Below are 27,764 nucleotides of genomic sequence, written 5' to 3'. Positions count from 1 at the left end.
GCAACACTGAGGACTGCCAGTCCAAGAAGGGCAAGGGCTATTAACCTGTACACTTCCATACCTATCCTGTCATTTTGACCAGAACTGATGTCAAACTAACCAAACCACTGTCCACATACCACAGACTCCACATCAAACCACTGCAGCGATGCTATTCTCCTTTCAGATACAGGGAGCAATAAAGCCACGCTGGTGCTTTACCTTTTCATAATCCTCTTCACAGAACTCAGCATCCTTCTGCATGATTTCATGTAGTCGAGCCTTCACTCTGTGCTGACAGCTGCTAAGGGAATCACTGTCACTGTCCAGCAGACCATTCATGTTGGCACTTTTCACCATCTGCACCAGGATGGGGGTCAGCTCTCCTTCCAGGGCCAGCAGACCCTAAAGCCACACCACATAGGACAAGATTTCAGGTCTGTGCAACCAAGCAACAAAAATTCTGGTGGTTTCATGGCCAGAACTCAGGCAACTTAAGCAAAATCTCAATTGTCCTTAAAGGACAATTTTACAGCAACACCCCCTCCAGTCAGAGATGACTCTGGCATGGTTCTAGAGCTGTTCAAGCAAAGGACAGCTCTGCCTGCAGCAGCCCCAGATTTATCCAGGCAACTGTTGAGCAGGCTCAACTATCAAGCAGCTCATTTGCTTGAAAATACAGTGAATGCTCCAAAGACCAGCTAAGGTTACCACAGGATTCCCCTTGGCTTTAGCTGCAAATGAACCTGTCTCCTCCCCAGTCTCCACCCCATACCACACCAAAGACATTTCATTTCCCTTTTAAATTCAGCAGGAAAGGAATAACCTCTCTGGCTGGGCAGCCATCCCAGAAACATTCATTCCATAGGCAATCAATACTCAGCAGCACATCTGGTGTGCTCTAAGATCAAGCACCAGCAACAATCCATACATAACTCCTTCCTGACTGAGAGTCCTGTCCTGGACAGGACGTTAAAGGTGACAGGTGTGTGCAGACACACCAGATGTTCAGTACTGCCCCATACACCTGCTATTAGCCCAGTGTACCTCAGTCCATCCAACAGAGAGGAGGAAGATCCTAAGAAAACTCCTTCCTCATCACCAGAGGTTTTCCTTTAGAACTGGCATATTTTAAGAGTAATGAACAAACGGATGCCCAAAAGAGAAGAAAGACCTTTGCAAAAGCTGCTGCTGTCATCTGAACTCTCCCCTCATCCGAGGCGTAGATCTTGAGATCATGGCGGTAAGTGCTGTGCAGCCTGAGCAAGCCACAGCCAGGGAAACCAGCATAATCGCCTGGAACCAAGGACAACTCAAGATTTGTATTCTCACACCTGCAAAATTACCAGCTGAATATATTGGTTTAGACAAACAAACTTTATTGTAGTAACAAAGTTATGTAGAGAATCAGTCACTTGCATAGGCAGCATTTATACTGCTCCAAAATAGACAGTTCTAGCTATACACAAGGACTAGAAATGTAACAAAGTCATTGCTTAACTTGGAAAAGTTCATTTTGAGGAAAAAATGAGCATCTACCAGTTAAGTCTGATGCTGCCCAAATTCTGCAGCAAACTCTACTGAACACCCTGTAGTAGTTCTGATAGCCTGAATACCCTGGTGCAGAATGAAGATGCAAAAAAAAATCACTTCCTTCTGGTTAGATTCTGCATGAGAGTAGATCCTGCAGCCCTCAGAACTGCAGGGAGGGTCGTTCAGCAAGGAAGTTTCCAAAGCAGATCCCGTACAGCTACACTTACTTTGTGGCACAAATTGCCAGTTTATTTCTCATGTCTGAGTCAACCACAAGAGTCAGATCAGTAATGGAGGAAAGTAATTCATGAAGCTCTTGAGTCTGACCTCCAAAGACAGTGCAGTGGTCACTATTTGCTGCTACCTGGAATCCCAGGGCAATTCTGCACAGTACCCAGTCACATTGTGTGACAAGACAGGAACACTACTCCCAGCTCAGAGCTCACAGCTCAGAGAAACACCCTGACAGACAGGCACCAGCCAGAAGTCAGATGTATGCCAGGCTTTCCCAAGACACACTGCAGTTTAACAGCAGACCTCTCAGGTCAGCTTAGAGATCTGGGTACAAAACCCACCTGAATTATTTATCCCTACCATGCCAACTCAAAAGAACAAAAACTAATCCCAGAGGCTGTATACAGCCACAGATGCCTGAGCAACCCTCGCCTGGGCTGGGCAGCCTGGCAGCCATGGGGCAGGACCAGAGGTACCTGGCCAAACTCACCTTGGCCTCCAGGATACATGCAGCGAAAGGCCCGCCCCAGCTCCTCAGCCTGGACTCTTCCTGCTGGGGTCAGCTCCCCACCCCACTTCAGCACCAGGAGAAGGGAGGGGGAGGACTCTCGGCGAGCTTCTAGGAGACAAACAGGCATTCACTCCATCAGAGCTCATATCTGAGCTTGCAGAGGGAGGAAGAAGAGGTAGTCATCAGCACCTTGCAGACAGTTCTCAACACAAGCCTGACCCAAGCTCCCCAGGAAACAAATCAGTAAGTAGGAAATTCAGAGTCACTAGTTTTTGAAGGTATAGGCTGATATTCATAGAACTGGAAATGCAAGCCCTGTAGAGCCAGCCAGTGTGTACTGGCATCCCTGCAATCCCTCCTGCGATGTGAGCAAAGATAAGATATGGGTCACCAACTCTGCTAGCATGTCCAGAGGCCTATACACAGAGGGTAGCTGCACTCACACCTGAAATCTGGGCTTAAAGATCCGGTTTAGATAGCACCATTAGGTTTCTTTACCTTCATCTTCACTCGCAGCTTTTGGATGTCCATGAGGAAGATAGGTCAACTGAACCTTACGGTTAATGCCAGAAAAATGTCCATACCTGTCACAAGGGATGGAGAAAAAAACACTGAAACAAATCAACTCCACCCAACCTTTGCCCAGAGGCCCCCAGGCAGTACACAGCAAAAGTATAGCACAAGCAAGAGACTTTCTGCTACAACACCCATAGCCATGGAACATGATTTTTGTCATCTCCCTGTGACCCAGCACAGACCCCCACAAAAAGCCAAACAGCTCCCTCAAACAAAATTCAAAGATCCATCCCCTTACTCTTCTACCAAGAGCACTCTACGCTGTCATTCCTCACTATGGCTTTAAACTCTTATCTACATCTTTAACAAGTGGATTAATGAGATCACAGAAAAAAACACTCTGACAGATGCTTTGAGGATAACCATGATGAGCAGAAAGAGCAGAGGAGGGAATCACAGCAAAAAGTCCTCCTCTGTGCTCCAGAGACATGGCCTGAACACAGATGCTGGCTGTGTGTGCCATAGCTAGCTGCAGTCCTGAGAGGAACCCTGTTTTCTTTAGATGTTGTCAATACCACCACATTTTTATTTTGACTGTACAAAACCTCAGGGGACACAAACATCTTGTAATGTTTTCTGAGCTCTTTTTTGCCAAACTTCTGGCACCGGGACAACTTTATTTAAAACAAATTTTATTCCAATCATATCAAAATGCCTCATATCAACATGGTCCCTCGAGGACCCCAGTTCCTCTCTTGCAGCAAAGAAAGCTCAGTTTTGTCTCAAGTAGTTTAGCCAAACACCAGACACACTTGGGACAAGGATCAGCAGAGTTTTGATGTCAAGGAGAAAAAGTGAGGAACATGGTGCCTTTCCTGTACAATTACTAACAGGGGACAGAGGAGACCCCAATCTCTGGGCAACAGCTGGCCAGGACACCAGCAGCACAGCTTGTTTCCATATCACATCCTCTGAGGCAAACCCACAGTGCCCCGAGATAGGAATGCTTACATCTCCAAGACACTCTTCAGCTGCTCCAGTTTGGATTTCCTCTCCTCGATTTCACAATCACTGTGGCTTCCCAGCTCCACCACAAGCTGCCGTGCAATGTCCAGCACTTCCTGTTGGAAAGCAGAGAGCAATTCCACCTCAGACTCACCGGTGTACTCCTGCAAGGCCTCCTAACAGCTTCACCCAGAAGCAGGACCACGCAGACACTCCTCAGACACGTCATTTCATAAGACACAGCTCAGGCAGGACAAACTTTCACACTGCAGTTTGCTTCGTCCTCATGCTGTACTACAGCCCTGTTGAGAACCAAGCAGGTACCTCCAATTGCCCCACTCCTTGGCATGGACCCATCTGTCACCAGAGGTAACCACAGCTGGTGGGCAAGTTGCATCAGGTCATCTCCATCCCACAGTGTGCGCATCAGGCAGCAGAAGTTTCCATTCTGCTCTCCTGCTGTCACCCAGCTGAGCGGGCCCAGGGTGCAGAATGAGACACAGAGCATCTGTGTGACAGACCATTGCCCTTTTGGAGGTTTGTACCCTCCCAAAGAATTGCCTTGCACCAGGATCTGTATTACCTGCATATCCCACGCAGTAAGCCCAGAATGCACTTCCTCACCTGTAGTTGCTCTGGTTTCTTCAACTTCAACTTCCCTGTCTTGTAACCATCATATTTCTCAAATAATTCAAAGAACCTGAACAGACAAAAAAGAATGCTGATCCATTTTCTGCTGTTTCAATAACACAAGGAGGGTCATTCTCACATGTGCCTTCAGTCTCTGTTCTTCAGGGAGAACCAGCAGGCTGCTGGCTCTTCCCTGTACTTCAGAAATTCTGAAAAAACAAGTGTTTTTCAAAATACAACCAGTAAGCAGATACTAGCTTCCCATTTAGTGGGGCACTTCCCTTTTCAGCACCTACCACACCTTCATTCTCCCTTCCAGTGTTCACACAGAAGGTGTCAGGATCCTCGTGGGGAAAGGGGGCTCTCTCAACTGGTCAGAAAGCATTTGCTTGGATGGGCCAGGAAAAATACTGCCTCCTATGCACTCAGCCCTCTGCTCCTGCTTCTGGTTTAGAGAATAGGCCCTCACCCCTTCCCAGGAGCACAGCACCTTCTTCCCTTGCCTCTTACCGGGGATGTTTTACTTCCATCTTCATCTTCTGCTTCGGGGTGCGATCTCCATGACGGATGACTGCAATAACACAGCGAAGTTCCATCCTGGGGAAACATAAGATAAAGAGGACAAATGTGCCCTTACACTCCAGAACTGCCACCAGGAAGTAGCTTCCCATTGCTCTTTCAGTTCCACTCTTCTGACACCTGCTTTCCTCAGCAGGGGTAGAATTTCTCCCAGACTAAACCAGACACAAGTGCCACAGCTGCAGAGGGAGTCAGAGCTCTGCAGACACTACTAAGGTGAGGGGTTTCATACCAGTGTACAAGTATGCTGAGGATCACAAAGAAACTTTTGCCTTTGATCTTTTAGCCTTATGTGCTAGAAAACCAGTAAGGCCAAAGGTATCAAATGAGGGGCTGCCAAGCATATTGGTAATTATGAATATTTCAACTAAGTGTTCCCACCTATTTCACTGGTAGCTCAACATGCACTTTCTCCATGTAGCAGCCAGCTACAGCATCTGTCCTGATTCGTTTTCTGTCCCGATGAAGAATTTGGACCTCTGAAAGCCATGCAAGCAGTTTCTGTCATTTCTTCAGTTACTGCTCATCTGCATTCATCAAACCTACAACTAATCTCCAACCTATCACAACTTCCACGTGCATAGCTAAGCCTTTCCACAGGCATTTCTGGGTTGCAAGCAGCACAGCAGCTGGAGGATGCCATGCTGCTGGTGGTGTCAGGCCCTTGGACAGGGTTTGTCACCCTTTGTCCCTCACACAGTCATCACTGGCATCCTTTTGAGAAGACAGCAGGTACTCACATGGTGCCTGAAGTAGTGGGGACAATGGGGATGTCTTCTGCCTCTGTTGGGATGGACCAGGGGATATGAAACTGGGGAGCCAACTCCCTCATGATTATATTTCTGGAAGAAATCAAAATACAACACTCACAAGAAAATCCATTTCCTTAGTTCTCCACCTCCTCCTTAGCAGTCCTGCTGAAAGATGTGAAAAGAGCCACAGAATTTCCCCTCACTTTCATTGCAGAGACACCTACTACACTGTGGGCTAGTTAGGGCACCCCCAAAGGGTACCAGTTTACCCCACATCACCAATACCACAACTGGGCTCAGCATGCAATGAAAAGTCCTGGAAGATATATATCTATATCTAGCTGTAGACAAAGACAGCTAATGCCAACGCAGGCAGGAGCTCCAGGGCATGAAAATAACCTGTTCCTCCAAGAGCCAAGCTTTCACCTGCTGAGCAAGTGACTCACATGAACCACTTGCAGACTTCCCTGACATACTGACCAAGACTCCATATTTCATTTTACTTTGCTGTGAGTTACCTTACCACCTTATCAAAACTCAGATTGCTCATACCCAAGGATTTTGGCACAGTCATCATAATACTTCATGGAGTTCTTCACAAAGCTGAAGCCATTCACATCACAAACAAAAGAGTGGCCGTTGGCCCGCAGGAGGTCGAACCCACACACGGTTTGCTGCAGGAGGAAGCAGAGGACAGGGGACTTGGACACACAGGAAGGAAGCAGTGGGGGACAGCAGCGACCCTGCCAGCAGGGCATACACAGACCCAGCAAACACTGCCCAGCTCAGCCCTGCTGATGCTGCAGCCATCCTCCAGTCCCTGCCCACCTCACAAGCCCAGAACAAGTGAAGACAGGCCGTTAGTCAGACCTTTACCCCCTTACTGCTGAGCCAAAGGCCCTAACCACAAACGCCCAGATGAAGCCATCAGGGCCAGCCTCTGACTTCCCAGAGCTCTAAAGACCTGAAACAGAGCAGCTCCTGGATATCCTGCTCTTCCTTTCAAATCCAATAATTTTGAACCAGATTGACAAGCATGGACAAGAAGTGCAGTAGGCAAAGACACCCATCACTAAATGGAAAAGGCTACAAGGTAGAAAAGAGACCAAATCTGCATCAGCCCAACTGCATGGGGTGCCAGTTGCAGTGGAGCAGGAACAAGGAGTCCAGTGCTTCTTCCACTGACATCGCTGAACATGCCATGGAACCATACACACACTCTTACTCAGTCTACCAACTCTAAAATAAAACATCAATTTGCACCAGAGCTATATTAAAAAAACCCAAGAACTAAAAAAAACCAAAACCAGACAAACAAAAAGCCCAAACAAACAGAAGAACCAAACACAAGTACCAAAACACAAAAAGGAAAAAAAAACCAAGAAAATAAGACCAAATTTTCCACATAAACAAAAGCAGGAAATAAGTCAAGACAGGATGAGCACAGGTCAGATAGAGAGCATGCTCAGGATCCAGTATTAAATGCTCAGATGTATGTGGGACACCAGGCACCGACCAGTCCAGAGGGCATTTGCTGCAGGCCCTCTTGCCTTCCCAGTCACCTCTGCCCAGCAAAGTGCCACAACCAGCAGGACCAACAACTGGCATCAGGCATGGAGGATTGCCATGCCTGAGACATGCCAGCATGACAAATTTTAATCCCAACCCTGACATATATCAGACATTTGTGGAGTCTTGCTTGCACAAGAAAGAAAATACAGACCTTAAAGGCTACGCAGACTTTACGGGCAACGAGTTTCTCCATGGCAGTCAGCATGACTGGGTAGCGAATTTCCTTCCCTTCACTGTCCCGTTCCACCTTCCCATCCAAAGCAGGGGATTTGCGAGCCTCTGCATGGGCATAGTCCGGCCCCACAGTGTACACCTGGAATGAGAGTGAGTACACCTGACACAGCCACCAAGACTAACTGCAGCTTCCAAAAGGTATTTCTGCTGCAGACACAGAAAAGGAGATGAGATGGTCTCACACATTCCTCCTGGTGTGACCCACAGAGCACCCGCTCCCCACTTTGGGGGTGAAACACGCAGTCAGCACCTCAAAGCCTAAACACACATTCCAGAGCCTATGTAGGACTAAGCAGAATGGCTGAACTTTCAGCTCCCCCAGGCCTGACAAAGGAAGGCAGCATTCCAGGCTTTTCCTTACCTTTACATCAGTGCCATCCGTAGGCATGAACTCCTCATAAATGTAGGAGCCTGTCTTCCTCACACTGCTCTCTGGGGAGTACACACTGCTCCGGCTGCCAATCTGAAAGCACAGAATAAACACCTCAGGGAAGAGCACGGGGATCCTTTTCTTAGATGGAAGCAGAAAAGCAGAAGTTTCATCCCATAAGTAGAGAACTTAGCAGACTTAATGGATCAGCATCTCAGGCCCCCCAGACGTTACAGCACACTTATTTATGGAGGACAAAAGACACCAGAATGCAGGCAGCAGGTATGTCATTTTCCAGGCTTTAAAGAGGAGAAAAGCTATTATAGACCATTAATTTGTCTCCAATCACTTCAAGGATATGGAACAAAAAAAGGTGAAAAAGTACTACAAGGTAAGGAGCCTAACTAATAGGCAAATGAAAATAAATTATGACAGGTGATAATCCAACCAATTTCATTTCCTTCTAGAACCATGACTGATTTTATCGACATCGAGGATGATGTTGTTTTCATTTGTAGTAAGGCTTTGGATACAAACTCAAGAGGCATACCTGTATCTTACCTAAGGGAACAATCATTTTAGGTTTATTCATGTCAGATGTGTAACTGATTAGAAAAAAGATATATCACAGCTATTACTGTGCAGTGGAAAAGTCGGGGACATGAGCAAGGGCAGACTTCCTGTGAAACCTAGGAATGAATACTGCTTTTATCATGTGTGCAAGCTACACTAAATGGGAAGGGCAAGAATGATGTTAAATGACAGGAATGTAGGCTTTTTGAAAAATTCATCGTAATAAACCCAGGAGAAATCAGCATGCAATTCAGAAAGGGACACAGTGCTCCACGACTACAGGATAAATGTCACCAACAGGATGGGGAAGGTAAAGTCAGCACTACCACTAAAATATGTCCTTCTGTGGTTTCCAGGTAGATGCACTTGAACTCGAAGTTCTAAGAAGGTCTGAACTTCCTCCACACAAAACTCTCCTGCCCCCTTCCCCAACACTCCTTTCTGAAGCCCCATGAGTCTCAAATCTGTTGGTTCCAACACCAGCTCTGGAGACCGCTCCTCACCTTGCGGAAGAGCCGCTGGCTGCCCCCACCTGCTGATGTCGGGTAGTAAATATACACATTGTGGTCTTCAGCACTGACTGGCTTCTCTACAAACGGCTTTGGGAACACAGCTCCGTTTACCTCCACGTGGTCCTCTCCTTCCACTAAGTTGCACTCTGAAGACAAAGCACAGCAGCAGCACATCAGGAAAGGTGACACAGTCCTAGTGCAGAGCCACAGCCCCTTCCAGGCCCATCAGTCGGTTTTGCTGCTGGGACCTTTGCCCACGAAAAAAACCCGGGAGACTTATGAGTCAGGTCTCTTTGAGGTGACTGCCAGCATCTGTCCTCTGCAGACTATCTTAAACAGCAGAGCCTGGGGAAATGGCTTTCAGTAGAAGTTGGACACTGACCTTCTGGTCGGTCAGGATCTCGATTGAGCACAGCATAGCGGGGAAGGTCTATTCCCCTCTTCTTGAAGGATCCGATACACTTCACGCCTGTAGAGGACAGAAGCAGCATCAGAAGAGTTTAGAAGGTCCTCAGTACACACCAAGGGAAAGACTTCACCCCCACTGATGAAAAACACAGTCAGATGAACACAAAAAAGCATCAAGACTGCAGGTACTTCTCAGCATATGCTCTCTGGCTGAGTCCTACAGGGTTTGCCGCAGTCCTGCTCTGGACAAAGATGCCCCAGAGTAAATTTCTACCTGGCCTAAACATGGATGCTCAATTATTAGCATGTGCCCAAAGCACAGCAGCACACCCAGTACACACCACCTGCCCAGACTCACCGTGTTGGAGAGTGCCCTGTCATGCCAAGCTGTCTGGTGCCCAGGTCTGGCAGAAGCAGCAGGAGCCTTCTTTCATCTTGTGCCAAGGGGCAAACCACAGTTCTTTCACTAGTTACACCTTGGGATGCCTGCCAGCACCCACATAACACTGCTCACCACCCCAAAGACAGGGCAGGAGGTTTAGGATCTGTTAGGAGCCCTACTCGCACACAGCCAAAGCAGCCTGGGTGTAAGGGCCCAAGTACACGGCTGCTGGTGGCCTCTACCAACAGATGACTGAGAAACCTCACGTGTCTGAACAACACGGGTTCCACAGATTCTGACGCAGCCTTGCTCCCAATTTCTGACCCAGAGCACCATCTCACCATTTGGCTCTCCTGCTTAAAGACTGGTCCTTTTGCTTTAGTCGTGGCAGCCTTGTTCTGTGAGAACTCTTCCACTCCCTACATCCCAGCCACTCCTTACAAGACATTTACACCAGAAAACAAAGCATGATTTTATATGGTCTCAATGGTTTTACCCTCAAAGCCATTCCCCTCCATGCTTTGGAGAAACCCCAAAAAGCCACTGCTACGGTCCCCTTCCTCCTCATCTCACAGCTTTGTGAGCAGAAAAATTAAGATTCCACAGCATGCTGAGAAGAATCAGAGGAAGAGGGAAGGGGCTTTGGTGGCTCACAGACACCCACCTGTCCTGGATGTAATACTGCATATCAAGGTCGTTGATCAGAAATGGTTTGCACAGCTTGGCATAAGCAACTGCCTTATCCAGGGGGAATCCTGAAATACAGGATGAGGACAGAGGGGAGGGCTGAAAGGAAGCTCCCTTGCCCACAGCTCAAGCAGGCTAAGGACTGCTAGAGATGTGTTACCTTTGGAGTGGAAGGATATCAGGCAGTCACAAGAGGGCCAGTTTTCTACCGGTTCATTCAGAATAACATCTTCCCCCATGATCACCACTGTGATGTACTCAAACTTACACAGACGTTCCAGAATCTGTGTCATGGGCTTTGACTTGGACTTTTTGGTCATGGCACAGATTCCCACCACGATCTGCCGTTCTGGAGGCTGACAGAGGGGAAGACAGAGATCAGTTTAGTAGCATTTAATATAACACTCAATAGGGGCCAAAAGCAGTCAGGAGCTAGAGATCATTTTTTCTGCATCCTGCTCCTGGAAGTTATAGAAAAAATGAATGTTTCCTCTCTGCAGAGACAACTTTGCCCTTTTCACACGTGCCAGAGTTTTCCCCAGAAATTTCTCTGGTGAAACAGAAAGACTTAAAGGAGTGTCAGGTTAAGTCTCTAGAACAAAGGAATCCACTAGTTTTCCCAAATCAGATCTGCAAGCGAAAAAGCTGGATTTCCCGAGGCAGTGAGTATAGCAGCATGACCTAATGTGTCCTGTCATAAATGCCATTGCCGTGTCCCCTGCAGTCCCAACTACCTGCAGCCCCAGCAGTAACCATGCAAAACCTGGCTGAGACCCAGGGATCCCACACAGGTGCTCCAGCCCAGAATGCTGGGACCTCCTTACCGACTCCTCCTCTTCATCATCTTCAAAGAAGTCAGTTTCGTCTGTCTTCATGTTTGATCCCAGAAATTCTGTCTCATCATCTCTGGAACCAACAACAAACCTGGGAGCAGAGCTCTCTCCCTCACTGGAGGTCGTCAGGGACGACATTGCAGCTTTGGTGGCCGACCATCCCGCTCTGGAATTACAGAGTGCAAAAGGGAGAGAGGTCAGAGGCAGGGCGATCCCAGGGCCGGCTGCATGAGGAAGCAAACGATGGTGGGGAGGGCAGGGACTGACCCAGCATGAGGGAACCCAGGGATAGTGCTGCCCAGCACAAAAACAGGGAAAAAGGAGACACTCTCAGGGTGGGAGGGGATCTGGAATTCTGGATCAATTTAGATAAGCAGCTCCATTTTGCAATTAACCCCCTTGCACTGGGAAAGTATCACCACCAGCACTGAAATCATGTAACCCTTACAGTGATGCATGTCCAACCGCTGCCTAAATCATGGACAGGGACAGAGGACACTCTTGCAGACTCATATACCCAACAACATCAACTGGGATGCCAGAAGTCAGGATAAAGCTCAGGTCAGTGACAGTGATTTTCCAATTGCCAATTTTCATCCTTTCAGCTCAAGAAGACCTACAGTAACAGAGAGAACAGTTTGAGAGGTGCAGGAGTTTGCAGGGAGGAGGAAAAACAAGTAAAAACTCTATGGCAGGGAAAGAGGACACAGAGGGAGCATCAGCAACAGTTTGGGTTACAGGTCAGGATGTCTGGGTTTGCAAGCTGGCACAGAATCACAGAATACACCAAGTTGGAAGGGATCCATCAAGATTGAGTTCAGCTCCTGGCCCTGTACAGGCATCCCAAAAACCCCACCATGTGCCACAGAGCATTGTCCACAGGCTTCTTCATCTTAGACAGGCTTAGTGCTGTGACCAGGGCAGAGTGGAACAATCACCTCCTTTGACCAGCTGCTGAATATATGCTATGAGTTAGAAACACCAGGAAAGGATTGTGTCCTCCAGTGCCACCTACAAGAGCAGCACTGCCTGCCTCAGAGGAGACAGAATCCGAACACACCATTCAACTGACCTATACATGCCAAGGACACAGCTGTTCACCGTTGACCTAAGCTCCACCAGTGCTAAGCAAGCGTCCTTCTTTGTGCTTTTCCTTATTATAAAGTAGCCAAAAGCATTCCTCCTGCGTAAGGATCCACTGGGGGAGCAGACATCGACCCAAGAGAAACCACACAGGGGGACACAGCAAGCGTGGACTTTGTACATACCACACCAAGGATGATCTCCTCCATCTTAGTCCCACGCACCGAGCCCAGTGCTGCTGCTGCCACAAAACCCTCCAAGCACAGCACACATCTGGCACTGAAACGCCTCGAGCAGCGTGAGTCAGAGCTGATACTCACCATCAGTGCTCATTGCTAGTAGGAGGAACAGGGCTGGCAGACCAGGCTCTAGAGGTATTTACTGTGCACTCCACATAGCCCTGCTATCTCCAGAGGAGGACAAGAGTAGCATTCCCAACATACTCAGGAACCATTCTCATGCCTGTGTCCTGCTGCCTCAGCACATCAGTGCAGAATGAACCCTTAGCAGGTATACTATCAGCTTGAAGGCTAATGATTTAATGAAGTGAAGCAAACCAAGCAAAAGGAGGAAGAGGGTTATTTTCTCCAATCCCTTACTCTCCCCTCCCTCCTGGAAAAAAAACCAGATAAGCAGCAGGAAAACCTTTGCCCCAAGAACTCAGAAAGCAACAACTTCTCTATATTCCTCCTCCTGCCCCAGAGACAAAGCCTCTTCCTTGCTCTGTAGCTCTGTTTCAAGGCCGTGACATATCATACTCACATCAGGTAAAAACTCAGAGCCTCACTGAAGCTGACAGCCACTGATAGCACAGGTGTGCCCATGATGTTAAAAAGGAAAGCCTCATGATTTCAGGTGTGGGGGGAGGGTTAACTGGAACCTTCTTCTAGTTTTTCTTAAAAGCACATCCCTTACCATAGACTTATACCAAGCAACTACAGATGAACAGAACTTTTAGCTACAGGCATAACTAAGGCATTAAAGACTCAGACTGTTGCTCTTAAATGGACACAGGCAAGTGAAGTTCTATTCTGGTATCTAAGGACAGTGACAGGAAGTATGCCCACCATACCTGAGCCAGCTCTAGTGTTGAACTGGCAGGGGGCACGTATGCCAGCAGGGTGGCAATGCCATCATGGAACCCTTACAGGTTCCTGCACAGCACACAGCCCACACTTGTCACACAGGAGAAAGTCCATGCCAGTCACTAGACCTGAAGACTTTCCTGCTGCACTTCCAAGAAGGGCAGCTGTGATCTGCTGCATAGTCATACCAAAGGTTACCAAAATTACCCCATCAGCAATCCAAATCTGGGACTGTTTCAGCTCCCTAGACTGCCCTGTATTAGAGATAAGAAACTATATAGGAAATTGTTTTCCGGTTCCCCAGCAGATCATTCTGGTGCTGTTCAGATAAGGGTGCTCACAAAGTAAAGAAATTCTTTGTGCCCTGCTTCTGAGGTACCAGACATTTAAGGTGAGAAGATGTGATTAGGTCTTGTATTTTGTACTCAGTGCGGCATTCACCAATCAAAGAGTGGGCTTGCATGTCAGGGTTTTGTTTCATTTCGTTTTTTAAACAAAAGGTGCAGACGCAGGTGCAGTCCCTGTAGTGCTGAGCTGATGGACAGGAACATGATTATCACACTGCCAGTGGCAGGAATTTGGGATTACCCTGGCAAGCAAAAAGCCTGCAAGTGTGATCCAACTTAGAGACCCACAGCCTAGCCAAGCCAGGTCAAGTACGTGCAGGATCACGACTTCTAAAAATACACATAGCTGGCATTTTAAAACACTTATGCTGACAATGTCTTGTAGAACTATCTGAAACCACTGATGGCCCTACAACCAACCAACCAGTCCAAAAAAAAACCAACCCTGAAAGCTTAGGCCCTGAGCAGTGAAGTACCTTTGCATGCATGACCACTAATACACCTCTGCATGACCAGTGACACACGGAGAGTTACTTCCACTGTTACAAGGGCTGTTTGCATTAAGGTGAATTCCATACTTTAAAATGGTGAAAGCTGTGCTCCTCTCATGGGCACTTAATTGCTTCAGAACAGAAACATCACCTATCCTAGGGTTAATAATTAAAACTACTTGGACATGGTGTATCAGGGAAACCCCTCTGTTCTGGTAATACAGGCGTTCAAGGCGTTCGCAGCCAAGAAGCTGAAGTCGTGCTCAGCGGATGCCAGCAGCGCCGTCGGCAGACCGAACGCACCGAGAGCGGCGAGCGCGGAGGGCGGAGCGGAGGCAGCACCGGGGCAGCGCCGCGGTTTACCCCGCACACCGAGCGGTGCGTGCCGCGCACAGCGGCGAGGCCCCTCCGTGTCTGACGCTGCTCGTAACGAAATATTTAATCAGACTCGTGGGACCTGTAAAGCGTGAAACTCCTCAGCACCGGGAACTCCTCCGACACGGCCGCTGTCACTGAGGGTTTACTGCGGGGGGCTGCTGCCGCTCTACGCCGCGCACACCGTGGCGGCTTCACAAGCACCGGCCCGCCAGGCTCGGGAGAGACAGCGGCCCCGGGGAGCGGGGCAGAGGCACAGGCGGGGGCCAGGACCGCGCCGGGAGAGCGGCGCGACCTCAAGGAGCCCCGCAAAGGGCGAGCCGCCGCTGCCCGGAGAGCAGGCAGGCACCAGCCCAGCGCCGGCACGCGCAGGCCCCGAGCGGCCTGGACGAGCCTCGCCCGCCGCTGCGCCGGAGTCGGGCGGAGCTGCCGCGCCGCGGGAGGCCGGACCCGGGCCCGGCGGGCACAGGCGAGCGGCGGCGAGCCGGGGAGCGGCACGGGACCGGGCCGCGTCTCGCCGTGGAGCCGCCGCTGCCGCCCACCTGGCGCTCCCCGACAGCCGCCGACAAACAGGGCCCAGCAGCGGCGCGATCGGCCGCCCTACCCGTCCCCGCCTTGCGCTTTGCTTCGCTTCGCTCCCCGACCCGGCCCCGGCCCTGGCCCTCGGCCGCCCCTGCCCCCCGGCGGCAGCAGGGGCGCCACGCCAGGCGCCGCCATTTCGCTCCGCTCACCTGCGGCCTCCGAGCGCACCCTGCGCTGCGGGCGCTGCCGCCGGCCAATCATCGTCTGCTGACGGCCGTAGGCAGCCAATGGGCGCGGAGGAGGCGGGCCGGCCGGGACGCGAGCGGGCACGGCATGGCGCCCCCTGGCGGCGGCGGCGGGAGCTGCAGCGCGGCCGGGCGCACGTGGGCGCGGGCCCCGCGCCGGGCCCGTGCTGTAACGGCAGCGCGCGCCTGCACCGGGCGGGACATGCGGCCGCAGCGGCCGTACGGGGCTGAGCGCTCGGTTCTACTGGGCGGCCGCTTCCCGTGTCCCAAAGCAGCGCAGGTCTGCGCCAGCAGCTCCCGTCCCTCGGGGTTCTGCGGTAGCGAACGCAACGCACTTCCGGGGCCCACCGGTGCGGCCCCGTCGGTGTGGCGGGCACTGCGGGAGGGCTGGTGACCGGCGAGAACAGGCCCGCCGACCCCGCGACCCATCGCGGGCCGCATCCCGTGGAGGAGCCGCGGTCGCCGCTCCCGGCTCCAGGTGGACGAACTTTGACCCGGCCGCGCCCGCCCGCCCCAGGGCGCGGCGAGGGGCTCCGAGGTGTGGGTCCCGGTGCGGAGCCGGCCCGTCTCGGCGCAGCCGCCCCTCCGGCGCTGTCCGGCGAGCGGTGCTGAAAGCGACGGCAGCCTCGGTGGGGCGGGGCGGGGCGGGGCAGCCAAGCAGGTGGCGGTGCTGCCAGGCCCCCCCGTGCCCCGCCGGCTCCCCGCCCCCGCGCGCCCCGCCGCCGTTCCCGTTCCCATTCCCGTTCCCATTCCCCTCACGTCCGCTGTCCGCCCCGGCGCGCTTGCTCCGCCGCTCCGACATGGCCAGCACCTTCGCCCGCGCTCTCTCCGCTCGCCGCTCCGCCGGCCTCCTGGCCATGGTGGGCGCCGGCTCTCTCGCCGCCGGCTTCCTACTCGCCCGGGACTCGGTCAGCGCGGGCGACCGTCAGCGTCGGCGATACCCGCCCAGGTAATGCGCGCGGGCGGCGAGGGCGCACGGGCGGGGGGCGGCGGGCGGGGACGATCCCTGCGGCACCGGCACCGGGGGCAGGCGCGGCGGCCGCCCCCCGGCTCGAGCCTGGGCGGCGGGTCCCGGAGCAGCTCGTGGGGACGGCGCGATGGACGCTGCTCGTCCATGGCGGGAAGGACCGGGAGGCCCTGAACCAAGCCCGTCCGGCCCCGGGGCCCCGCGCACAAGGACACCGGCACAGCCGCGGGCCGGGTGCGGTCCCGCAGGGCCCAGAGAGCGCGGGTCCCGGCTCTCCGGGGTTCGTCGGGGTTGCCGCGGGCCCCCTTCGCGGGACCCGCGCTGGCAGAGGGCTGTGGAGGCCGCCCGGGCACATTCCCGTGTCCGGGGGTTGGCTCTGGGCACTGCGGTCCGGGCAGGGAGCCCGGAGCTGCGAGCTGCCCCGGGTGGTCCCAGAGTACCAGGACAAGCCGCTGGAGCTGGGGACATGCGACAGCGAGAGGGGACAAATGCTTGACAGTACGATTGGGGTCCCGGGGGACTTCCCGGGATGACCGGCAGGGCAGAGATTGGGGTTGTTTGGGAGACAGCAGTGCTGGGACCACCAGTGCCGGTGGGGACATACCCCAGCCTCGGCCCAAGAGAAGCCAGGGAGACTTTGCCAATGTCCTGGTAGGAACAGGATGGAGCAAAGGGTCCATTTTGTCCTGCTGGCAGGACACCGAGGATTTCTAACTGTGGGAGCTGGTGTCAGAGCAGCCCCTGGCCCGACCTCATCTGGCTGTACCAGCCTTCCCACGTGCCTCCCTTTGGGACAGGGACTCCTCTATTGAAAAGAAAAGCTTTGCTGGCAGGTCCTGGCTCTTCCCTCTCTGGGCCAGTTTTTAAAGGGAGAGCTGGAGGGGCCTGTGGATGCTGAGCAAACAGCCCTATGTGTGGATTTTGGATGACAATGAGATGTGCAGTTAGGACTTCTGGGAGGTGGGCACAGGGTTGAGCTGGGCCAAGTGGGCACATACAGAGCCACAAGCTGGCTTAGGGGTGCTTTTGAGGTAATGCTGGCTCTGCAAGAGCCCTGGCCTTATTTGCACACCCAGCACCTGATCCCTTAAGCCAGATAAGTGTCACAGCTGCAGCGCAATGCTAAGGTTCAAGCTCTAGACCAGAAGTTTTCACGTCACTCCCCTCCAAACAGCTCTTTGTTGCCCCAGGAAGCCCAGGAGGGCCAAGTGCCTCACGTTCTCATGGTTCCACTCACCATGGCTTGCCATAGCAAGTGGGGTGGAGGAGGCAGAGGCTGGTCCTGCCCAGTGTTTGTGCTGCCAGCCCTGAGGACCATAGAGCAGCACGGTGCCAGACAGCACTGGGCACAGTAACTACCTGTGTCTCGCAAGGGCTAGGCAGAGTGGGAACAGGGCGAGGGCCAGAAGGGGAGAGGGATGTGGTGGCCACCAGCCAGTCCTTGTGCTGGCAACAGCTGCTTGGTTTAGCATATCCTAGAGGCAGGCCAGGAAAACGAGGACTGAGCTTTTCTGCCCATCCCAATGCTAGCAGAGACTGTGCACAGGGAAGGAGCAGGGTGGGAAGGAGGCAGCACGTTGCTGCTCCGAACACCAGCAGCTGCTGCCATCCCTGCACCAAATGCCGACAGTCAGAGCGGTGTGTTGCTGTGCTGCATTGCAGACTGGGAACCCTGGGCATGTGGAGGGCTCGCAAGGAGCTGGCACTGGGGCTCTGGCAAGCTGCGTTGGGCTACAGAAAGTCGGGGACAGAAATTGATTGAGTTAAAATAGAATTACAAAGGCCGGATGTTATTGATTATTTACCTCCCAAGAGGGGGATGTTTTCCAGCTTTCTGAACAACTGCAGAGACACAGACATAGCTCAGGAGGGGATGAAGTCAAGGTGAGGCTGTGGCTGAGAAGCTCTAGAATGAGCCTCCTGGGGGGTTCTGTTCAGTTGGGAATGGTTTTGTGACAGTGCTGGCACTTGAAAAGCACCTGGATGGAGCCCTAGGAGTGAACTGCAATCCCTCACTCTGCAGCTGACTTGCCCAATGATTTTGCCCCTCTAGTCTCTAAGTTAAAAACCGAGAGACATTAGCAGCAGCCCTGAGGGGTCTGAGGAACCCTCTACAGCCTCCTTTCAGAGGCACTGTGGTATGGATGGCCATGCTGGGAGGCCACAGGCACTCCCACCCCCTCCTTCTGCCAGGGGGGTCCTGTGACAGGCATGGCCCCACATTTGGGCCACCACACTGGGGCTCCCTGCCAAAGCCCCTCCAGACAAAGCCCAAGCCCCTTCCTCCCTGTGTAAGCAAGCCTCGTGCTTGGCTGCCTGCCAGCTCCCAGCTCCATGCCATGACACGGGGTCTGCTGCTCCCCACAGCTCTCCAGAGGCCATGTGTGGCTGGGACTGCCTGGGCTCCTCAGGCCCGTGATGCCAGGAAGGGCACTGGAGGCTGCCACATTAGAGGTGAAGAGCTGTGGGGAGGTGGAGGTGGTTGTCACTTCTGGAGAAGCTGCCCAGTCAGTAGACAATGGAGTAATAATCCCTGCTGGCTGGTGAGCAGGTCTGCTCTGGGGTCAGGCACCTGCTTGCTCAAGGGCAGGGAGGGCAGGTCACGGGCAGGACGGCAGGCTGAGGTGAGCACAGGACAGCATGGGCGCCGGTGCTGAGCTGCACTCCTGGCAGACATCCACGCTTCCAGCCTCTGCAGCTGGGCAGGAGCCCACAATACCACAGAACCGTGGAATCATGGAATCACTGAGGTTGGAAAATACTTTTAAGATATCACTCGGTGCTGTGGCACAAAAGAAAATTGTTGTGGGAACAAAATAGATGGTGCTGAAATGGCCATAATTTTAAAACCAACCTTGGGGACCAAAACCAAGGGGTCAAAGCAGCCCGGGTGCAGCATCATCCTGACACTATGACAGAGGACTTGTGGACACCCTGAGCACGTGGTGGGCGTGTGGTGCCACTGCCAGAGCCCTCCAGTGCCAGCCTGGACACAGCCTCCCCCAGCAGCTCTGTGGCACCACGGCAAGCACAGCACCAGGTGCTCAGGACCTTCACCCCAGCATTACCCAGCTGCTCCTGGCAACACCCATCTGAGTTCAGGTGCTCTAGAAAGGCTGAAGAGAGGTTGCCCCAAATTGCTGGCTGTGGTCTGGGGCTGTTCAGGGCGGGTGCACTCCAACCAGGTGCTCAGTCAGCTCTGCAGTAGGCACAGCACCTGCAGGCAGGAGCCTGGAGTCCCACAGATTGGATGCTGAGCACCTCAGGGAAGGTGTAGACAGCTGTGGCAGACAGCATGCTTCAACCCGTAGCATTCTCCTGCCTGCTGGGAGTAAGCTGGCTTTCCTTGGGAACCTCTACTGCTCCTGGGCATCCTCTGTCACACAGAAAGCACAGCAAGTGGTCCCGGCATGCCCAGCAGCATGACCGTGCTTGAGCAGTGGAGGAACCTGTCCAAGTGTCCCATTCTGATCAGCAAATGCTTTTTAGAAGCATGTCACTCTGGGGAGCCAGTGGCCAGCAGATGACGGAGCAGAAGCAGTGAGGGAGGCCAGGGCAGGCTGCACCCCATGCATGCCACGTCAGCCTCTTAGCTGGATCATCTCATCAGGGCACAGGTCTGTGTGTGGGCTGGGAGCAGCCCTCAGCCCCCTCAACCCTGGGACCAATTCTTGTCTGGAGCAAATGCCTCCTTCTGCTGGTCCAGGCAGCAGTGCTAGTGCTTCCCCACACAATGCAATGGGAGCCCTACCTCCCTTTGTTTCTGCATAGCACAGGAAGCCATGAGCAGTTGCCAAGCTGTGGGCGAAGGGCCACATTCCTTGGCCTGCAGACACAGGGGAGGAGGCAGTGGCAGCCACAGGGCTCTGCATTGCAGCACAGGACTGGTGCTGGCAGCCAGAACCAATGCCCAGTGTGAGCACTCAGCCCAAGCGCAGGAGCTGAGCACAGGGGGGTGCCAGGACTTGCTGCTAGTGCTGATGCCTGACTTGCTCCCAACAACCAGACCTTGCTAGCCCAGGCACCTTTCCTCCCACATGGACCCCCACCCCAAGCTATGTCACCCCCAAAGCAGGCATCTCTCAAAAGGGTGTCCCCAGGAATGCAGGACCCCCTCCAGCCACCAGTGTGCTCTCCTGGGCTGACAAGGGCCAGTCCCGCCCCACTAAGGTGAGTGGAGGCACCCTCAAGAGAGATTTGGCCAAGGCCAGCGGGTCCTGCCCTGCCAATTTCCCTGTGAGTGCAGAACAAGTACAAAGCCTGTCTAAAGTGGGAATGAGGTCAAGAGACAGCCTCCCTCTAAGCTGATTAGAGGAAAGCATCCCCCTAATACAATAAACTGCACTGGGACTGTGCTGTTCCCACTGGCTGCAGATCAGGGTCAGCCAGTCTCCTGCCCCACAGCATCTGGGGGGCAGAGGTCCAGGGGTCAAGCAAGCCAGGACCCTGCAGACTGCATGTCGTCCCTCCCCTGCCCACTGCATCAGCAGACAAGGAGCAGCCTCTTTCCATTTGAGCTGGCAGGGCAGCCCCAGGGAGGACAAGGGGAATGGACCCCACTCTGCAGCCCAGCTGCCCTGGCAGCTCAGTGTGGGGATGGGCTCACGTGGCCCCACTGCTCACCCAGCAGGTTCTCCCACTCTGGGGCCCTGCTGTGTGTTTGATAAGGAGCCGCTCCCTGAGGACTGGTCCAGATTTGACTGTGGACTCTTGTCTTGGTTCAGTGCCAGCCCTGGGTTTGGGCTCTCCCTGCCCTTGCCCTGCAAGGCCTGTAACTGCCTCCCTGCTCCCAGCTGCTGTGGATAACCAGAGTATTTGACCCCTCCCTGAGCTCCCCTGCCCACACCTGCACCAAGAGTCTCTGTGGAGCACAGGCATAAGCGCTGGGGTGCCCCGGCCCCAAAGAACTCCTTGGTGTCTCCTCTCACAGCGCTGAGTACCCCGACCTGCGGAAACACAACAACTGCATGGCCAGCAACCTGACGCCAGCCATCTACGCCAGGCTCTGTGACAAGGCAACCCCAAATGGCTGGACCTTGGACCAGTGCATTCAGACTGGCGTCGACAACCCTGGCCATCCCTTCATCAAGACTGTGGGCATTGTAGCTGGTGATGAGGAGACCTATGAGGTGAGTGGCAGCCAGAGCCTTGCCTGCAGCATCCAGAGGAATCCCAGTACCCATGGTACAACCAGCAGCCTGGGTCATTACAGCCCACCTCCTCTTGCCCAGCCTGAGCAGCTGGAGAGGCACCTGGAAAGCCTCCATGTGCTCCTGCAGGACACAGGGCTCTTTTGGAGCAGCTATTGCTGGAGCCCTGCAGCCTCCTGCTCCACTTGCCCGGTGGATTGCCGTTGCACTGCAGGACACACTGTCCCCCACACTGGCAGTGTGGCCCTGCCAGGCTTGTGGCAGGGGCTTCATGAAGCCCTGGGTCTGCTGTACATTGTCCCACTTGTTTCCAGGTGTTTGCCGACCTGTTTGACCCTGTGATTCAGGAGCGGCACAACGGATACAACCCACGCACCATGAAGCACGTCACAGACCTGGATTGCACAAAGGTGCAGAAGCTGGACAGCGGTGCCGCACGCGGGTGTCCTTCCTTGGGCCTTGGGGTAGGGCCCTGACAGCATCAGGGCCGCCCATGAACAGCCTGTGGCTCCTGTCTGTTCCAGATAAAGTTTGGCCAGTTTGATGAGCGCTATGTGCTCTCGTCCCGGGTCCGGACCGGGCGCAGCATCCGCGGCCTGAGCCTGCCGCCAGCCTGCACCCGTGCCGAGAGACGCGAGGTGGAGAAGGTGGCTGTGGATGCCCTGAGCGGCCTCACCGGGGACCTGGCGGGCCGCTACTACCGCCTCAGCGAGATGACCGAGTCCGAGCAGCAGCAGCTCATTGACGTGAGTCAGCGCAGTTCCCGAGCAGCCCCCCGGGTGCATGCAGAGCAGGACCCCTTCCTGGCACTGCCTTTCTGGCAGGTTGCATCCTCTTTTTACAGCTCTGCTGTCTTCAACCAGGAGCCCTGCCCTAGCAAGGCAGCCCAACAACACAGTGCTGCTCAGCCCTCATGAGCCAGGAGCTCCCCAGATTCAGCCCCAGTAGCTCATGGCCACCTCTGACTCTTGCGTCCATTTCCCTGCCCATGCCCAGAGGAAGGCATGCTTGTTGCACTCGGCTGGTGCCCCAGCAGCCCCTGGCACAGGGTGGGCTGTGCACCAGCAACCTTCTGCCTCCCAGGCCAGGAAGGCAAGGGCTCCTGCCCCTGGGTGCCCTGCCTGGGAGAGCCGTGGTGAATCTTCTGCGTGGCAGATGGGACCAGTGCGACAGGGAGTACTGGAACAAGTGAGGGTGCCCTGGCTCCAGCCATGCAGCCTGGGTGAGCCCATGAACTCTGCCTCCCTCCAGGACCACTTCCTCTTTGACAAGCCGGTGTCCCCGCTCCTGACAGCAGCAGGAATGGCTCGAGACTGGCCTGATGCCCGAGGGATCTGGTGAGGTTCTGCCCTGGCACTGGGCAGCAGGGCAGAAATGGGGGGGGGGACGTACTGCTCCATCCATCGCAGCCCTGCCACCCACATTTCCCATGTTTGCCACGCCACAGACCCTAGCACACGGCACCAGTGCCCCTGGGCCGTGCTCACCATGGGTTCTGTGGCCTCACCTGGGAGCTCTGTGCATCACTGTCAGCAGTCTACTGTTCCCTACACAAACACAGCACAGTACTGGCAAGAGGGACTGTGGAGCCAGTACCAGCTGTCAATCCTGCCTGCTCTCACCATCCTGCAGCACCTTGCACTCTAAGGCTGCCAAAAACCTCTGATTGCCTTCTGCTCCCTGGGCAATCCCCAGCACTCCTCCTGGCTTCTGCACAATCTATGTGACACCAAAACCACCCTGCCACAGCCACATCTTACTGCTCCCTGCCAGCATCTTTGCACAGCCATGCAACATCCCACACTCCTGCAGAGCAACAGCCGGCACACTTGTCCGCCCATGCCGCCCTCGCTGACGCTGTGCCTTTACATGGAAAACATCTCCAGAGCACATATGGTTCCCAGCTCCAGCTGCACCTAGCCCAGCCCTCCAGTGCACACTCCGTGCCTCACAAGCCCCCTCCCACTGCCTGCATGGTGCAGGAGCTGTGCTCCCATCTCCAGTCCAGGCTGGGTCACCACCACGCTGGCACCCGCCCGTGCCCAAGGCACTGGAGACAGCTCCTATCAGCAGCAGTGATACATGTGGATGGGCACTGGCCCATCTCCAGGAGTATCTCCTGGCTGCCCAGCCTGGTGCAGTCAGCACATGGGAACCAAGGCAGCGCTGGTACCACAGTGGCAGGGGCACAAGGGGCACAGTTGAGTGGGCAGAGGGTCTCTGCAAGCTGCCAGCACAGCCAAACACTGCCCTGTCCCTAGGCACAACCACCAGAAGACCTTCTTGATCTGGATCAATGAGGAGGACCACACACGTGTCATCTCCATGGAGAAGGGGGGCAACATGAAGCGCGTTTTTGAGCGGTTCTGCCGGGGCCTAAAGGAGGTGAGTGTCAGCTTCTGCTGTGCCAGCCCCATAAACAGGCAAAGAGGGGCAGGCAGAGCTCCTGTGGTGCTGGCCCTCTGCTGGGTGATCCTTGGCCAGGGCTGAATGACTGCTTGTGCCTCTAACTCAGGTAGAGCGGCTAATCCAGGAGCGAGGCTGGGAGTTCATGTGGAATGAGCGGCTGGGTTACATCCTCACCTGCCCCTCTAACCTGGGCACGGGGCTGCGAGCAGGTGTCCACATCAAACTGCCACTGCTCAGCAAGGTATTACCATGGCCAGTTTTGTGGTGAGCCAGGCTAGGACTGTGGGGAGCTCAGCCACAAAGGTGCAGGACAGACAACATGGGACCCAGCCCTGGGCCATGCTCAGGTTCCCCTAGGAGGCGTGGGGTCCAGCCCCTGCCTGCATTCCTAGCCAGAGAGGCCTGGGTCCCAGGTGTCAGCCTGGATCTGCTTAGGGCAGGACTCTGGTAAGGCTGGTAACCCAGTGACAGGACCCTGTGAGCAGCAGGGGCCCACACCAGGGAGCATTCGGCTACAGAGCCCTGACTCCCCTGTTGTTGGTCCTGCTGAGCACTGACACTTTCTCTGGGTACCAGGACAGCCGCTTCCCTAAGATCCTAGAGAACCTCCGGCTACAGAAGCGTGGGACGGGTGGTGTGGACACTGCAGCCAAAGGTGGCGTCTTTGACATCTCCAACCTGGACCGTCTGGGGAAGTCAGAGGTGGGTGCCAGACAGAGCTGGGGAGGGAGGTTCTGGAATGTGTCTGCGTGAGGGACCCACAGTGCCCGTGCAGCCCCAGGGCCATGTGCTGGGGCCAGCATGTGGGTGCTGGGAGCGGCAGTGCCTGCCCTGCATGCAGCAGGAGTGGCCAAGTGGTGTGGCTCCCAGGATGATCCCTCAGTCACCACATCTGTGCTCGTGGTGCAGGTGGAACTGGTGCAGCTGGTGATCGATGGTGTGAACTACCTGATTGACTGTGAGCGGCGGCTGGAGAAGGGGCAGGACATCCGCATCCCCTCGCCCCTGCCGCAGTTCCGGCACTGAGCGGGACCACGGCAGCGCTCTGGGACCCAGGTCCCCCTTAGCTTGTGCGATCTCTGTGCCCAGCATGTGCTGCATCCTGTAACTCACAATGCGTCAGGTCAGACCCCATAAACGTGCGCTGCTGTAGCCATGGCTCTGGCTTCTTCTTACCCCAGCACTCAGCACCCCACTGACCTCCCAGCACCCTGTCCCCCCGCAGAGGCACCACTCGGGTTTCCCCCCATCACAAGGCTTCACAATCACCACACATGGGCTCTGAACCCCCTGCCCCATCCCATCCACCTCGGCCACCTCCCAGCTGGTATCAGGAGCAGAGCAGCAGGGCCAGGAAGCACCGCATGGCCTCAGGTCCCACACTGAGCAGCACACTCTGGAAGGTCTCTGGCAAATGAAGGTACTCCAGTGGGAAACGTGTCTTGAGCACCCAGGCAGTGGGAGAGCAGGAGCCAGTGGGCCCCATGCTCCTCAGGATCCTGGATGGGCTGCAGCCAGCCTACCTGGGATGGGCAGTGCCTGCACCAGGATCTCAAGGGCAGGAGCATCCTTGCTGTCCTGGAGCAGGTCCTGGAGCACAGGCTGCAGGAAAGAGCAACACTGCACTGCCTGTGCAATCCACACCTTCCCTCAGAGCTCCTTGCTCAATGTCCCACAGCGGGTTTGTGGCAGGCTTGCTACAAGGATAAGGACGCAGGGACAAAGGGGAGTCTTCACCCAGAGCCACAGCTCTGACCCCCAGGCGGGGGCTGGCCGCTCCCAGCTACTGGTGGCTGAGCAGAGCGGGTGTCAGTGCTGGGAGTCGTTCCCTGTGCCCGCGCAATAGCGAGGAACGGCTCTAGGGCTGAGGGAGCAGAACCGGCCCTCGAGCACGCATCTCCCCGCGGCGGCTGCGCTCCCGGAGGCCCGTGCTTACTCACTGGGGTTGGGGTACCGCAGCATCAGCAGAAGCAGCATCCCCGGGCTGGCAAGGAAGGCAGCATTCCTGCGTCTTGTGGGCAGCAGGAGCGAGCGAGAGGGAGATAGAAGAGGTCCCGCAGGGCTCGCTCCGGCAACTACCGCAGTACGGCCCCGGAGCCCGGCTCCAGCCCCCGCCGCTCCCGCATTCGCTACGGCTCCCAGCCTTCCTCCGACACTGGCAGCCCCAGAGACCCCCGTCCCACAGACCGCCGAGACAAGTTGTGACACACCTGATACCTCCCCGGCACGGGACCCCGCCCCGTCCCTGCCCGCTCACCCCGCTCCGGCCGCCGGGGCTGGCCCCCCACGGCGCGACGGAGCCGACTGTCGCTGGCCTCTGTTCTGGGCGCTAATCCGAGGCCGGCGCCAGCCCCAGCACCGCAAAGGATGCCGAGCTCGTGCATTATTGATGACGGGAACCCGGCACGAGCGGAGGCAGCCGGGCGGCAGGGCACTGCCCGGAGACGCGGACACCGCTCGGGGCCGCGGACACCGCCCGGGGCCGCGGACACCGCTCGGGGCCGCGGACACCGCCCGGGGCCGCGGACACCGCTCGGGGCCGCGGACACCGCCCGGGGCCGCGGACACCGCCCGGGGCCGCGGACACCGCTCGGGGCCGCGGACACCGCTCGGGGCCGCGGACACCGCCCGGCCCCGCCGCCTCACGCCGGCCGGAGGAGCGGCCCGGGCGGCGGGCGGCGGGCGGCGGGCGGCGGGCGGCGCCCCCTGGCGGCCCCGGGGCGCACGGCGCTGCCCGGCCGGGCCGGGCCCGGGCCCTTTGTTGCAATGGTGACGATGAAGTCAGGCGGGTTGTCCCCGCAGCCCTGGGGCCGACTGGCTGATGCAGCTCAATATTGGTGACAAACACGCCAAAAACAAGCCGGGCGGCTGCCCCCGTGCCGGAGGTGAGCTGATGAGGGCTGGCCCCGATCAGCAGCTCTGGGGATGCTGGGAGCAGTTGCTAAAACTCAGCTGTCAGCGGTAGGCACCTGACGACACGGCGAGGGCAGGAGCACGTGGGCTCTTAAGAGAAACGGATGGTGAGGCGAAAACGGGGTACCGAGAACGTTTCCCCAATTGATGCATTGTCCCCTGAGGCCCACCTGAGCTGCCCGGTGCGCTGCAAAGGGAGGTGGCGCTAGGTCGGTGAGAATCAGTTTTTGTGCGGGGACAGCCCCAGGCCCCATCAGGACCAGGGCACGGTGGTGCGAGGTGGGAGCAGGCTGCGCCTCATCAAAGCTGGGGGCGAGCATCCTGGCAGGGATGGTACAGACCCCAGCAGAAGGTGCAACTGCCGACGGATGGGGTTACGGGGTAAAGACCCACTCCCAGGTTTGGCTCGGGGTCAGGAGAACGCCAGACTGTCCCAGGGCTGGAGAGGGAGGGGTGATGGGGGAAAATGCGGGGCTGCGGTGAATCCAGCAGGCGAGCCTGCAGCGAGACGAGCGCTGTCGAGCGGCATGTGCTGGGCACGTGTCACTGGCACGGCGCGATAGGGACACGGTGGCCATGGTGGGCACAGCTCCTGGACACCGACAGCGCACTCGGCAGCGCGCGGCCTCGGGGAGCCTCCGCGGCCCCGGGGAAAGGGCAGGCGCTGTGGTCGGCACGACACAGCTCCATGCAAGGAGACTGCACCGCGGGTCGAGGACGGGCCCCGGCCCGGCCCCGCCGCGGCCCGTGCAGCGCCGAGCACTGCCGGCCATGAGGAGGGGCGGGGCCAGCGCGGAGACCCCGCCCCGCTGGCATGTGCGCCGTGACGTTCCGGCCAATCAGGAGCTGCCACACGGCAGATCCGGA

The 27,764-nt window shown here is 55.7% G+C and overlaps 2 protein-coding genes across 3 annotated transcripts in view; one reads left to right on the top strand and one right to left on the bottom strand.

Annotated features, from left to right (window-relative positions):
* Positions 1-15,492, bottom strand: part of PPIP5K1 (diphosphoinositol pentakisphosphate kinase 1) — a 42,801-nt gene extending 27,309 nt beyond the window's left edge. The window contains 18 exon segments of the mRNA XM_030955688.1: positions 202-384; positions 1,154-1,275; positions 2,237-2,365; positions 2,756-2,841; positions 3,785-3,894; positions 4,403-4,478; positions 4,919-5,005; positions 5,728-5,829; positions 6,292-6,413; positions 7,463-7,624; positions 7,907-8,008; positions 8,992-9,146; positions 9,383-9,437; positions 9,439-9,469; positions 10,455-10,545; positions 10,638-10,833; positions 11,302-11,476; positions 15,423-15,492. Coding sequence (XP_030811548.1) covers positions 202-384; positions 1,154-1,275; positions 2,237-2,365; positions 2,756-2,841; positions 3,785-3,894; positions 4,403-4,478; positions 4,919-5,005; positions 5,728-5,829; positions 6,292-6,413; positions 7,463-7,624; positions 7,907-8,008; positions 8,992-9,146; positions 9,383-9,437; positions 9,439-9,469; positions 10,455-10,545; positions 10,638-10,833; positions 11,302-11,448 — 1,956 coding nt within the window. The 5' untranslated portion in view covers positions 11,449-11,476; positions 15,423-15,492.
* Positions 15,493-15,602: 110 nt separating this feature from the next.
* Positions 15,603-25,136, top strand: CKMT1A (creatine kinase, mitochondrial 1A). Of its 2 annotated transcripts, XM_030955100.1 has the most exons (9): positions 15,603-16,407; positions 21,356-21,554; positions 21,890-21,985; positions 22,100-22,321; positions 22,827-22,912; positions 23,837-23,960; positions 24,091-24,225; positions 24,561-24,686; positions 24,894-25,136. In XM_030955100.1, exons 1-9 carry the CDS (start codon positions 16,259-16,261, stop codon positions 25,008-25,010), a joined length of 1,254 nt encoding a protein of 417 aa, XP_030810960.1. In that variant the 5' UTR covers positions 15,603-16,258; the 3' UTR covers positions 25,011-25,136. The 2 variants fall into 2 exon arrangements, with proteins under 2 accessions (XP_030810960.1, XP_030810961.1); XM_030955101.1 differs by lacking the exon at positions 24,091-24,225 and having other exon boundaries at positions 24,894-25,127.
* The last annotated feature ends 2,628 nt before the right edge of the window (positions 25,137-27,764 follow it).

The sequence above is a fragment of the Camarhynchus parvulus genome, chromosome 10 (genome assembly GCF_901933205.1).
Source record: "Camarhynchus parvulus chromosome 10, STF_HiC, whole genome shotgun sequence".
NCBI classification, from domain to species: domain Eukaryota; kingdom Metazoa; phylum Chordata; class Aves; order Passeriformes; family Thraupidae; genus Camarhynchus; species Camarhynchus parvulus.
Note: the sequence above shows the minus strand (reverse complement) of the source record. Positions and strands in the feature narration are given on the sequence as shown.

What these genes read in the sequence shown, in the direction of transcription:
- CKMT1A (XM_030955100.1), top strand. Translation starts at nt 16,259, where the DNA reads ATGGCCAGCACCTTCGCCCGCGCTCTCTCCGCTCGCCGCTCCGCCGGC. An exon ending in AACTGCCACTGCTCAGCAAG is followed by an intron (nt 24,226 to 24,560) that starts GTATTACCATGG and finishes TCTGGGTACCAG; the next exon opens with GACAGCCGCTTCCCTAAGAT. An exon ending in ACCGTCTGGGGAAGTCAGAG is followed by an intron (nt 24,687 to 24,893) that starts GTGGGTGCCAGA and finishes CTCGTGGTGCAG; the next exon opens with GTGGAACTGGTGCAGCTGGT.